This window comes from Sceloporus occidentalis, unplaced genomic scaffold (assembly GCF_023333645.1).
Source record: "Sceloporus occidentalis isolate IW3139 unplaced genomic scaffold, rSceOcc1.0.p SCAF_1, whole genome shotgun sequence".
Classification (NCBI taxonomy): Eukaryota; Metazoa; Chordata; class Lepidosauria; order Squamata; family Phrynosomatidae; genus Sceloporus; species Sceloporus occidentalis.
Genome location: NW_028316981.1, coordinates 292,381,916 through 292,394,463, shown reverse-complemented (window position 1 = coordinate 292,394,463; position 12,548 = coordinate 292,381,916). Strand labels below are relative to the sequence as shown.

At 45.8% G+C, this 12,548-nt stretch overlaps 2 protein-coding genes across 4 annotated transcripts in view; one reads left to right on the top strand and one right to left on the bottom strand.

The window, feature by feature from the left end:
- PAIP1 (poly(A) binding protein interacting protein 1) overlaps positions 1-2,382 on the bottom strand; it is a 29,915-nt gene extending 27,533 nt beyond the window's left edge. For both annotated transcript variants that reach the window (XM_089495859.1, XM_089495862.1), the window contains exon 1: positions 2,082-2,382. In XM_089495859.1, coding sequence (XP_089351985.1) covers positions 2,082-2,277 — 196 coding nt within the window. In that variant the 5' untranslated portion in view covers positions 2,278-2,382. The remainder of the gene's footprint in view (positions 1-2,081) is intronic.
- Positions 2,383-10,169: 7,787 nt separating this feature from the next.
- The window catches only part of NNT (nicotinamide nucleotide transhydrogenase), an 80,108-nt gene continuing 77,729 nt past the window's right edge, over positions 10,170-12,548 (top strand). Inside the window, exon 1 of one of the 2 annotated variants that reach the window (XR_016277790.1) lies at positions 10,170-10,386. The gene's annotated coding sequence lies outside the window, so the exon portion shown is untranslated. The remainder of the gene's footprint in view (positions 10,387-12,548) is intronic. The other variant, XM_089495852.1, reaches the window with a different exon arrangement.

Below are 12,548 nucleotides of genomic sequence, written 5' to 3'. Positions count from 1 at the left end.
ATAGTCATAATACTAATATAAATAAGTATTTTAGTCACACAGTACAAAGTAGCAGGGGTGGGGGAAAATATGCTTTTGAGGCATAATGATACCTGGGTTTAGATTCCCCAAGTATTCCCCCCCTGAACAGTATCCTTCCATAACCCCAAATTGGGAGGGAACAGAGAGCCAGCGAGTGTCGAACGATGACTCTGGAGACCAGAGTTTGAATCCCTGCTTGGGCAAATCACACACTCTCAGCCCTCAAAGGATGACTGTAGCAAACCCTCTCTGAAGTAATCTTGCCAAGAAACCCCCATGATAGGATCACCTTAGGGTCTCCCTAAGTCAAAAAGGTCTTGAACGCACACAACAACAGCAAAGCCTTAGCAGAGGTGGAGAGCAGGCCTGATCCACTTTTGGTCTGCTGCTGCCACGCACACGGGGGCACAACCAGCTTGGACCAACACATCCTCCTCGTTGGAAGGCAGAGGCCCGTTATAAACGGGCGTAAAGTACGTACCCAGTACATACTAGAGTTAGGAAAGGGTGTGCTTTATGCACGCCCCCAACCCTAGTACGTATTGGGTACGTACAAAATGGCGGTGCCCATTCCACACGGGCGCCGCCATCTTGACATCGCGGACGCATAGCATCTGGACGTTGCGCGGTAGAAGTGATGCCGCAAGTGTGCAACTAGCGCCTTGCGGTGCCACTTCTGGGGGTGCAAAAAGAAGTGCCATTTTTGAGCTTCTTTTTTGCTGCGTCCGGGAACCGCGCAGTTTGGCTGTTGCGGTCCCTGGACACAGCAACCGGCGGCGCCGGCAGACCGCCACTTTCAGGCGTTCTGTAATGCACCAGAGTGACCAGACACCTCCTCCATTTCCACCTCCAGGAGGAGGAATTCTGTTTTGAGCAGGACTAAAAACATTAATTTAATATTTCTAAGAGTGGTTTTTACCTTCAGATTTATGCCCGTCCTCCATTTTTCTTGAAGGTCCTACATAAAGAGCCCTGGTGGCACAGTGGTTAAATGCCTGTACTGCAGCCACTCACTCGCAAACCACAAGGTTGTGAGTTCAATACTAGCCAAGGGCTCCAGGGTTGACTCAGCATACATTCCTTCCGTAGGTCACTAAAATGAGTACCCAGATTGTTGGGGGCAATTAGCTTACACTTTGTAAACTGCTTAGAGAGTGCTTAAGTGCACTGATATGCGGTATAGAAATGTACTTGCTATTGCTATTTTTTACATTGTCTTGTCCTCCTTGGCAGTGAAGCCATCTGGTCACCCTGTCTCAACCTGGATTGTTTCTGCGGAGCCAGAGTGGCCAGACACATCCTCCTTTTCCAGGACGTGTCCTCCATTTCCACCTTCTACCCAGGAGCAGGCATTCCAAAATGTCCTCTATTCTGATTAAGACTATAAGCATGAATTTAATATCTATGAGTGGTGTGAAGCTTTTCCTCTGTTTTTTCTGGGAGGTATTTCGTTTTGAGCAGGACTGAGAAGCATGAATTTAATAAGAGTGATTTTAAGCTTTCTTATTTATGGCCTTGTCCTCCATTCTGGCCAGGACTAAGCAGCATGGATTCAATGAAAGTGGTTTTAAACTTCCATATTTATGGCTCTATCCTCCATTTTTCTAGGAACTCCTCCATTTTGACCAGAATTAAGAAGCATGACTTTAATAAGAGTGATTTTAAGCTTTCTTATTTATGGCCCTGTCCTCTATTTTGGCCAGGATTAAGCAGCATGGATTCAATAAGAGTGGTTTTAAGCTTTCATACATTTATGGCCCTGTCCTCCATTTTGACCAGGAGTAAGAAGCCTGGGCTCAATAAGAGTGCCTTTAAGCCTTGATATTCTGGGGAAGCCTCCCTTTAGACCAGGGCTAATAAAAAGCCTGCATTTAAGGAGGATGCTTTTAAGCTTCGGTATCCATGGCTCATCATAGCCTCCATTTCTGTTTCTTCTGGGAAGGGGGCCTTCGTCCTCCTTGGCGGCGAGGAGGAGGAGGAGGAGGAGGAGGGCTTCTGGGTGCTCAAAGCATAAGCAACGGAGGAGCGGCGCCCGCCCGCCCGCCCGCCTCTCCGTCTACCTGAGGGGGCGGCTCCTGGCGGGCCTGTCTTGGGGGGCCGGAGGGGCTCCTGGTGGTGGGCGACGAAGCCTCCCTGCTTGAGGGGCTCGGGGCCACCGAAGCCTCGGCCGCCTCCGCCTTCGGGGCCCAGCGGGGCGCCTCCCCCTCGGCCGCGGCCAGCACCGGGAGCCCGGTCGAAGCCGTTGTCGGAGGACATGTTCCGCCTCAGCCGGGCCTCTCCCTCACATTGAGCGGGGAAGGAGGCCCGCCTCAGTCCCAAGCCGAGCGAGGCTCGCCTTCGCCTTCTCTTTCGCTTCCTCTCCTCCTCACACAAAACCCGACAGGAACAGCCTCTGAGCCCCTCTCCCTCAGCCGCCTCCTTCCCCCTCACAGCGCCGCTCAGCGCCTCGGAGGCCTCGCGCCGTCGCCATGGCAACAGGGGCCTAGCCTGTTTCCACGGCCGTTATGAAGCCTCCCCTCGAGTGCCAGTTTTGCGGTCCCAAAACACACACACTGCAGAAATAATCCCGCTTTGAGACCGCTCTAACGGCCCCCGGCTCTATAATGCTAAGGAATTCTTCTGGGAACTGTAGTTTTGTGTGTGAGAGAGAGAGCTCTAGTAGTGCCACAATAAACTACACCTCCCAGGATTCCCTAGCACTGAGCCAGGGCAGTTAAAGTGGTCTGAAACTGGATTGCTTCCACAGTGTGTTTTTTGGACCTTAGGCTGCATCCACACTAGAGAAATAATCCAGTTTGGCACCACTTTAACTCTTTGTCTGGCTCAAGGCTATGGAATTCTGGGAGTTGGAGTTTGTTGTGGGGCCCAGAGCAGAGCTGTGCCCACAACAAACTCCAACTCCCAGAATTCCATAGCCTTGAGCCAGGGCAGTTAAAGCAGTGCCAAACCAGGTCATTTCTCTAGTGTGGATGCAGCCAAAGTTCGCCTACATGCTGAGGGCAATGCTTTGCACTCATGCAAACCTGAGGAGCGCTTCTCTTTCAGATTAAAACGGGAGGATTTCCTACTAATTAGACATACATCACAAAGTTAACCTTGCTCTACCCATCTGGGGAAGAAAACAGGTTAACTATTGCAAGTACAGCATGTCTGTGCCATGCACAGGCTCTCCATACACAGATTTGAGGTTATGTGGACAGTGAGGTAATATGGCAAATGGGGCCTGCGTCACACGCTGCACCGCACGCCATGGGGGCACACCCCATTCAAAGTAACGGGGCTTCATCATACGTGGGATTTGCCTTACGGGGGTCCAGAAGGGATCCTCCACAAAAGGCAAGGGCACACTGTATGCAAATCCAAAGGTCGAAGCACAGGTGATTCACCAACCATGCTGCATTTTCCCTACCTGCTTGTTTTCTGCCTATAAAAGAAAGAGACTTGTATGGTTCCAGGTGTCAGTAGTCCATACCAGATGGCAGCTGGCCTGGTCTGATTTCTTTAGACTGCTTAATTCCTGCAACCCCATAAAACCCATGACCTCCTTAACAGAGTTCATCCATCTGGCATGCGGCCTTCCTCTCTTCCTACTTCTCTCCACCTTTCCCAGCATTATTGTCTTTTCCAATGAGTCCTTCCTTCTCATTATGTTTTCTGAAGTACGACAGCCTCAGCTTTGTCATCTTGGCTTCCTGCTTGATCTGCTCTGGGACCCATTTGTTTGTCCTTTTGGCTGTCCATGGGATCCTCAGTACCGTTCTCCAGCACCATAGCTCAAATGAATCGATCTTCTCCTTCTTCCTATCTTCTTTCTTAACTGTCCAGCTCTCCCATCCATACGTGGTAATAGGGAATACGATGGCTTGTATGATTCTAACCTTTGTGCTCAGTTGTATAGCTTTGCATTTTAGAAGCTTTTTTAGTTCTTTCTAACTTTTGTCCTGAGTTGTATATCTGTGCATTTTAGGATCTTTTCTAGTTCTTTCATAGCCGCCCTCCACATTCTTAATCTTCTGCTGATTTCCTGACTGAAGCACCCATTTCTATCAATATTTGATGCCAGGTATGGGGATTCTTTTACTATTTCTGTTTCTTCATTATCTAGGTTTAACTTGTGAAGGTCCTTGGTGGTCATTATTTTGGTTTTCTTTATGTTCAAGTTAAGGACTGCATTTGCACTTTCTTCTTTGAGCTTCTTTAGTACTGTAAGTGTTCCAGGTCTGTGAGGTTTTCTGCTAGTACAGCGTGCCTGCAGCATATGCAGGCTTGCCTTATGCGGATTTGAGCCTACGTGTAAGGCTGCCCACAGAGGACAAAATGGTGTGGGCTCTATAGAAAATAATTGGATTTAAGCATTTGTGGTTTTTCCCATATGTGGAGGGGTCCGGAACTGATCCCCCGCATATAGGAAAGGGCTACTGTACTATGGTGTCATCTGCATATCTCAGATTGTTGATATTCCTTCCTCCTATATTCACTCCTCCTTCTTCTGTGTCTGAGCCTGCTTTTCTTATAATATGTTCTGCATACCAGTTGAACAGATAGGGTGAAAGGATGCAGGCTTGTCTGACACCTTTGCCAATTGGGAACCATTCTGTTCCTGGTTCTGTTCTGATAGTAGCCTCTTGTCCTGTGCAACTCTCCCCTGCCTCTCTGATGGTCCTCTTTGTCCTCCTGCTCAGCTCAGGTGGATTCAAGACCCCTTCCCACCTCTCTGTTCTATCTCCCATGCTCCTTAAAAAATGGGAAAGGATGTTCTTAGGGTTAAAAAAATGGTTGTTATGTGTGGTCCTGGGCAGAAATAATGGCATGGACTGCCTTGGCTCAATGCTAGGGAATTCTTGGAACTGTAATGTTTGTGATAGGATTCAAAGATATAGCCGTGTGAGTCTGTAGCAAAGGCCCCCAAACTGTGCCCTTTGAGGGATTTTGGATGTCAGCTCCCAGAATCCCAGACTATTGGCCAACATGGTTGAGGCTTCTGGGAGATGAAGTCCAAAAGCTCTTAAAGAGCACAGTTTGAGGACCACCGTTATGTAGAGAGATCTAGTAGCACCTTTGAGAGTCATTAAAGAAAGAAGTTGGCAGCGTGAGCTTTCCTAGACTTCAGTCTGTTTCCTCAGATGCATTTGCAAGATAAATATGAGGAAGTAGACTTGGATTGTAGATCATAGAATCATATTTGAATCTCCTTTCTTGTAGCTTGCATCCATTGCTCCATGTCCTATTCTCAGGAGCAACAGAAAACAAGCGTTGCTCTATCCTCAATATGACATTGTTAGTGTGATTGCGTGAGCTGCGTTGCACCATGCCGAAGCTGTGTACCTGGATGGCCACCAAGGAAGCAACACAGAGCTCTGTGCAGGCTGGAGAATATCCTCTCTCCCTCCAGAAGCAGAAAAATTAGATGCCAGATGGATGGAGGCAGTTTTCTTTTTAGTTTCTCTGTATACAAGAGTGCCTTGACTGACATGCAATACATCATACAGTATACCATCACAACCAACAAAACCCACACTGTATATTGAGGCTTCTCCCTTATATACATGTGTATCTCCCAGGCACTAAGTCCAGCCTCTTTCTGGTGTGTACCCTAGTCTAGTCCAAGGATTCCCAGACTTTGGTCCTACAGTGTTTTGGGCCTTAACTCCCAGAAGCCCCAGCCTGCTTGGCCAACTGACAAGAATTCTGGGAGCTGAAGTCTAAAACATCTGGAGGATCAAAGTTTGGGAATCACCGTTCTAGTCTAACCTCCATTAGTGTAGGAAAATAACACACGCTTCAAAATGCTGACTCGTGCTATATTAGTCCTACCACATTCAGGCAAGTTTTTATGTAACTAATTGAGTTACTTTTGAGAAACTAGAAAGAAACTAGCCTAAAATTGTAACTGTAATGGCAGTTAATAACTTGGAGGCCGTGGAATTGTAATTGTAAATAACTCTAAAGCTCTGGAGTGAAGCTAGATCCAAAACACACTGCAGAAATAATCCAGTTTGAGACTGCTTTTTTGTGAGCCTTCTCTGTCAGAGAGCTCTGGTGCCACAATAAACTACAATTCCCAGGATACCCTAGCACTGAGCTAGGGCAGTAAAGCAGTCTCATACTGGATTATTACTGCAGTGTGTTTTGGACCCTAGTGAACAACAGATTCTCCAGCACTGAGGTATCAAAAATTGAAGTTACACTGGGGGAAAGTGAAGTTCCATTGCAATGTTAATTGTCAAGTTAGAATCATAATGTAACTTATGACTTTTTTTTTTTTAAAAATGAAAGCCATTCATTCCAGCTAACTAGTTACTTTTGAGCACTGGTTCAGTTAATTTTGATCCAAGGAGGTGTCACTGTCTAGGCTTGCGGCTCTAGCCCTCTTGTGGCCAGTCTCTAAAATCTAAATGTATCCTGGGGTAATAAAGCGGTTTGACATCACTTTAACTGCCACGACTCAGTGCTATGGAATTGTGGGATTTTTAGTGCTGTGAAATATTTAGCCTTCCCTGTCAGAGAGCTCTGGTGCCCCATGAAAATACAAGTCCTAGAACCCCGTAGCACTGACTCATAGCAGTTAAATTGGTATCAAACTGCTTTATTTTATAAGGGATCTTGTAGCCCCTTTGAGAGTAACATTGGTGTGGGGTGTGTGTTTTGGTTCTGCCTTTTAGCCTTATGTGTGGTTTTATACCGGTTTAAGATTATTTTAACGATTGAGAATTTTTATTGTAATGTTTTTTAAAATGTTTGTATCTGTGAGCCATTTTGGAGTCCCTTCTGGGAGCAAGGCAGCAGCATACAAGTGAAATAAACACATCAAAATAAGTTTCTGCAGAGTGGCAACAGCCCTGGACTTATGGATAATTTCAGCACTTATTTGGTGGGAGAAAAATGGCCTCTGAACATGGTCAGTGATCACAGCGTTATCTATGCAGAGCTGCATAAACCTGTATTTAATGTCTAAAGAAAGAAAGAAAGAACAGCTGTGATGTGGGGTTAGGGGGAAAAAGTAGACCATATTTGAGGTGGTCTTTTTTTTTTTACGTTTTTCCCTTTTGTTTCAGTGACCTAATGATCCTACCCTTATTTTTATTATTATTGTTTTACACTGTTCAATCACTGAGTCATAATGTGTATTTAAAGTATGTCTTTGTTTAATGTCTGAATTCTCAAATTTAATATAAAGTTTTTTTTAAAAATACTGGGTTCACAACATGTGCCTCCTGGCACCAAACACCTTTATTTCACAATAATTCTCCCAATCTGAATCTCTGGGGAGAAGCTGGAAACACTCCTTCCCAGAAAGAAAAGAGGATTACTAGGGTGCGTAATGTTTTTTTCTTAAAACCAGTAAATTGTTTATTCCATGCTTTATAGAAACTGGGCATACTGTTATTTTATGTGCTGTCAAGTTGAAATCTCCAGAATTTAATGTTATTAATATCTCTGTTCAGGTCTTGCAAATTCAGGGCTGTAGTTTTTCTTTATTGAGTCAAACCATTGGTATTGATTTTATTGAGTCAATCCATCTGTGCCTAGTTAATTTAATATGAAACATGATGCAAACTAAAACAACCATAAAGCAAATAATTTTCAGAATCTAATAAAAATAGATATTCTGAGCATATTTAATAGAGTTGAAGAGGAAGACTTCCTGGGTGAAATATATATATATATATATATATATATGTATAAAATGTAATTTACAGACATTACATTTGCCATTGCCTTAATCCCTTGACCATTATGGCTGCATCCACAGTGTAGAAATAAAGCAGTTTGACACCACTTTAACTGCCACGACTCAATGCTATGAAACTCTGGAAGCTGTAGTTTTGGGAGACATTTAGCCTTCTCTTTCAGAGAGCTCTGGTGCCACAACAAACCAGAACTCTTAAAATCCCACAGCACTAAGCAAAGCAGTTAAAATGGTGTCAAACCGGATTATTTCTGCAAAACAGAGATGAAGCCTATGGTCTAAAACACTGCAGAAACAATCCATTTTGAGGCTGCTTTAAATGCCCTGGCTCAGTGCAAGGGAATCCTGGGAACTGTAGGATGATGTGGCATCAGAGAATTCCCAGAATTCCCAGCACTGAGCCAGGGCAGTTAAAGCAGTCTCAAACTGGATTATTTCTGCAGTGTGTTTAAGTAAGTTAGTGACTAGGCTCCACTATTCACTCAATTATCTGATGTTCACAGGACTTTGTTCTATGTCAGCTTTTATTCCATGTTATGTTGGATGATAACTCCCATCATCCCCAGCCAGCACACAGCTGAAAACTAGCTAAACTTTTGGAGAACAGGGAATGGGCATTCAAAACAAACAAACAAAAAAAGGACGGAGGGAAGGAATGGACATAAATACAACATTCATCATTCTGCCTTATCAATGCAACCATGTGCCCATTACACAATTATAGTGGAATGATTCCACTTCAGGTGCCATTGTATCATCCTGGGGAAGCCTGGGACTTGAAGTATAGGGAGAGGCATTTTAGAAGTCTCAGCCATAGGGCTCCAGTGGACTCACGGAACTACAAATCCCAGGATTCCATAGGATGAAACCAAGGTAGTAAAACTAGAATACACTCATCCCTCCATATTTACGGCTTTGATATTTGCGTATTTGATTATTCACAGATTTGATTACTATGTTCTCTCTAGGAATCTCTAGGTCCTCCAGTGCAACTCTGTGGTCAACTTTAACTAAAAGTTGCACTCAAAGACCTAGAGGTTCCTGGAGAGAACACTCCGCTAGGCATTTGTAGCTCCTCCAGTGCAGTTCTATGGTCAGTGTCTGTTCCAGTGCACTGGAGGACCTAGAGATTCTTAGAGAGGTGTCATCTCAGGTAAAAACATGGCGTTTTTGTTATTTGTGGTTATTCCACATTCATGGGGGTCCTGACCCCAGCGAATGTGGCGGGACATGTGTAGTAATAACCACTATAACTGCATACTGTGAATAGGCCAGTCTTTCTCCTTAACCATCTCTCTCAGCCACTTTTTGTGGGTGTCTACACAATGTAGAAATAATGCTGTTTGACACTGCCTTGAACGCTGCCGCTCCATCCTATGGAATCCTGGGATTTGTAGTTTTACAAGGCCTTCAGCCTTTCACGCCAAAGAGCACAGGTGCCTCACAAAACTAAAAATCCCACGGCGATTGCGCAAATGGCAGTTAAGTGACGTCAAACTTTTAACTGCCATGGCGACTTCTGCACCAATGGTTTCCAAACTTTGGCCTTCCATACATTTTTGGACTTCAGCTCCCAGAAGCCCCTGCTAGCTTGGCCGACAGTCTAGAATTCTGGGAGATGAAGTCCAAAACATTTGTGGAGGACCAAAGCTTGGTGCAGAAGTAAGGCAGTTTGGCGTCACTTTTAACTGCCATGGCTCTGTCGCCCTACAGCGCCCTGGGATTTGTAGTTTTGCGAAGCACCAGCGCTCTTTGTCATAAAAGGCCGAAGGCCTTGTAAAACTACAAATCCCGGGGGAGGGAGCCAATAATGGCAGAGTGAGGAGCCGAGATCGTATTCTCTTGAAAGCTAAAGCTTAAAAAGCCAAAGAAGAACTGCTCCTCCTAAATGGAAACTGGACTGTGGAGCAATTATAAATGGACAAAGAGGAATGTGTGAGGAGAACAGAACGGAAATGTCTAATTAAAGATTTAATGAGATTTATGAGAAGAAAGATAAATAAGTGGCACTTTTTTTGGTTGGTTGTTTGCTAAACTGAAGGGAAGATGTGATTTATAAAACAAAAATCAAAATAAAACTACAAATCCCAGGATTCCATCAAATGGAGCAGCCACAGGGTGAGATAAAAGCCTAATAGTGCCATTTACACTGCAGAAATAACCCAGTTTGACCACGGTTTGCCAGCCACGGCTGTGGAATCCTGGGATCTGTGGTTTCTCGTGGGCTAAGAACTCTCTCTGACAGAGAAGACTATATATAGCTCCCACAAACTACAAATCCCAGAATTCATTGAGGCGCGCGGCCGTTCAAGCGAGGTCCGATACTAAAAGCCCGAGGGAGGTGTCTGTAAAGGCTCCGCACATGCGCACTCGGGAGCCGGTCCGAAAAGGAGTGACGTCACGCGCCGCCGGACAAGGACCGCCCCCTTCCCTTTCCAAAGCTGCGAGAGTCGACTCGAGACAAAGAGAGAGAGAGAGAGAGACAGAACGGGAGCGAGCGCCTTCCTCCCCCCACGTGACCGCACCCTTGGCGCCCCGCCCCTTTTGGCCGGGGCCTCGCGCTCGCTCCTCTCTCTCTCTCTCTTTTAATATTACTGTAATCTCTCTCGGCTTCCAGTCTCGCGCCGGCTACGGCGAGCCGGGAAGGTCAGCAGGGGGAAAAGGGCGCTTTGCAGGTAAGGAGAAGGGCTATTGTTTGCCCCTTCCCTAGACCTCTCTGCCCCCCCCCCCCCTTTATGTCGCAGGACGAAGGAGTTCTCTCTCTCTGTGTGTATAGATAGATAGACAGATTAGTGTGTGTGTTTGTGTGCTGCAGGTGTATGTGTGCATATATATATGTGTATATATATATATATATATAGTGTGTGTGTTCTGCATGTCTCTACTGTAGATATACATACATATATAGTGTGTGTGTGTGTGCTGCATGCATATATATATATATGTATATATATAGTGTGTGTGTTGTATGTGTATATATGTGTGTGTGTGTGTGTGCGCGTGCGTTTGTGAGTGAGTGTGTGTCTGTCTGTCTATCTATACATAACCCCTTGGATGACCTTGGGCAAGTCACACTCTCTCAGCCTCAGTGGAAACCAATGGCAAACCTCTCCTGGAGAAATCTGGCCAAGAAACCCCCATGATAGGTTTGCCTTGGCGTTGCCATAAGTAGGAGAACGACTTGAAGGCACACAAGAACAACAACAGGAAAATCATTTGTGTGTGTGTGCTTTTCTTGTAAAAGAAGCGCTTCTTTTCAGGATTTCTCCCCAGCAGGACAGGGAAAAAGGGCTAAAAAAGGGGGTTGCTGTGGCCAACTTTCTCTCCCCAGGGAACTGTGCCAGGAAAGGCTGGTACCATTTCACCCTATTTGTCTTTTCATGGCCCTCACAGTTGTAGGGATGGGGGGGAGTTCGTAGCCAGATTGGGGAAAGGAACCCCATGCTCCCCCTCTTTTTTTACTCTGGAACCAGATTCAAAGGCAGAGGTTAATCCTTTCCAAGCTTTTCTCTCCAGGCTCCAAACTTCAGTGACAGGTGAGGCCTGTCCAAGTCATAGGAGAAGGACTTCCCTGCCTGCTTCCCTCATTGTTCCTAGTCAGCAGAAGTAGTGGCCTGGGCTGTCCCCTGCGCTCTCTCCTTGGCTCTTGTGCAACTCAGTGGCATCCACAAAGGCCTCTTTTTTGGTAACTAGTGCCTCCAAAAAACTTGGCACTGTCTCGGCTCAGAGCTTAGCATTGTCTCAGAGGGAGAGGAAGACTTTTTTGGGTGGTGGTGGTGGGGAGGGAGGAAAACAGGATGGCATTTGGCAGATGAACCAGCTAGATCCCCAAACTTTGGTCTTCCAGGTGTTTTGGACTTCAACCCCAGAAGCCTTGCTTAGTATACAGCTGAAGTCCAAAACATCTGGAGCACCAAAGTTTGGGAACCACTGATTGTGTGTGTGGCTGTCGCGTGCCTTCAAGTGGCTTCTGACTTACGGAGACCCTGAGGCAACCCTTAGCAAGATTTGTTCAGAGGAGGATTGCCATTGCCATCCTCTGAGGCTGAGAGAGTGTGACTTGCCCGAGGTCACCCAGTGGGTTTTGTGGCTGAGCTGGGAATCGAATCCTGGTCTCCAGGGCCATCGTCCGACAATGAAACTGCGACGCCATGCTGGTTTAAGGGGCTTTCCTGCTGTGTAGCAAAAACAAACGGAAAGGAGGAAAATGTGTGCCAGTGAGAGCTAGTTTCTCCCTCCTTCTGTCCGAATAGACCTGCAGCAGTTGCTAAAGTCAACACAGCTGCCTGTCTGCTACGTGGAGGTCAAAAGCACAGGAGGTGACCTTGCTTGAGCCACTCAGCTGGACCGTTCGGGATTTAATGAGGCCTTTCTTTGCATGTGAGAAGTTAAGTCTCCCTTATCCAAAATGCTTGGGACCAGAAGTGTTTTGGATTTTTTGAGCTTTCGGAATATCAAACTACAGGAAAAGAGATTCAACCTCAACATTAGGAGGAACTTCCTGACAGTAAGAGCTATTTGACAGTGGAGTCTCCTTCTTTGGAAGTTTTTAAACAGAGGCTGGATGGCCACCTGCTGAGAGTGCCTTTTTTTGGCAGGCAGGGAGAGGAAGGAAATGAAGGCATGTGGCATGTGGCAGATGAACCGGTTGGGCTTTTCTGTATGTTGCATAGCAGGGAGTTGGACTGGATGGCCCTTGTGGTTTCTTCCTACTCTGTGATTCTATGATTCTGTGATCTATATTTGTGTAGACAAGCATAGTGCAACATCTTGGAGATGGGACCCAGTCTAAATGCAAAATTCATTTCTGTTTCATAATCTGTTTTGTATCCAAACA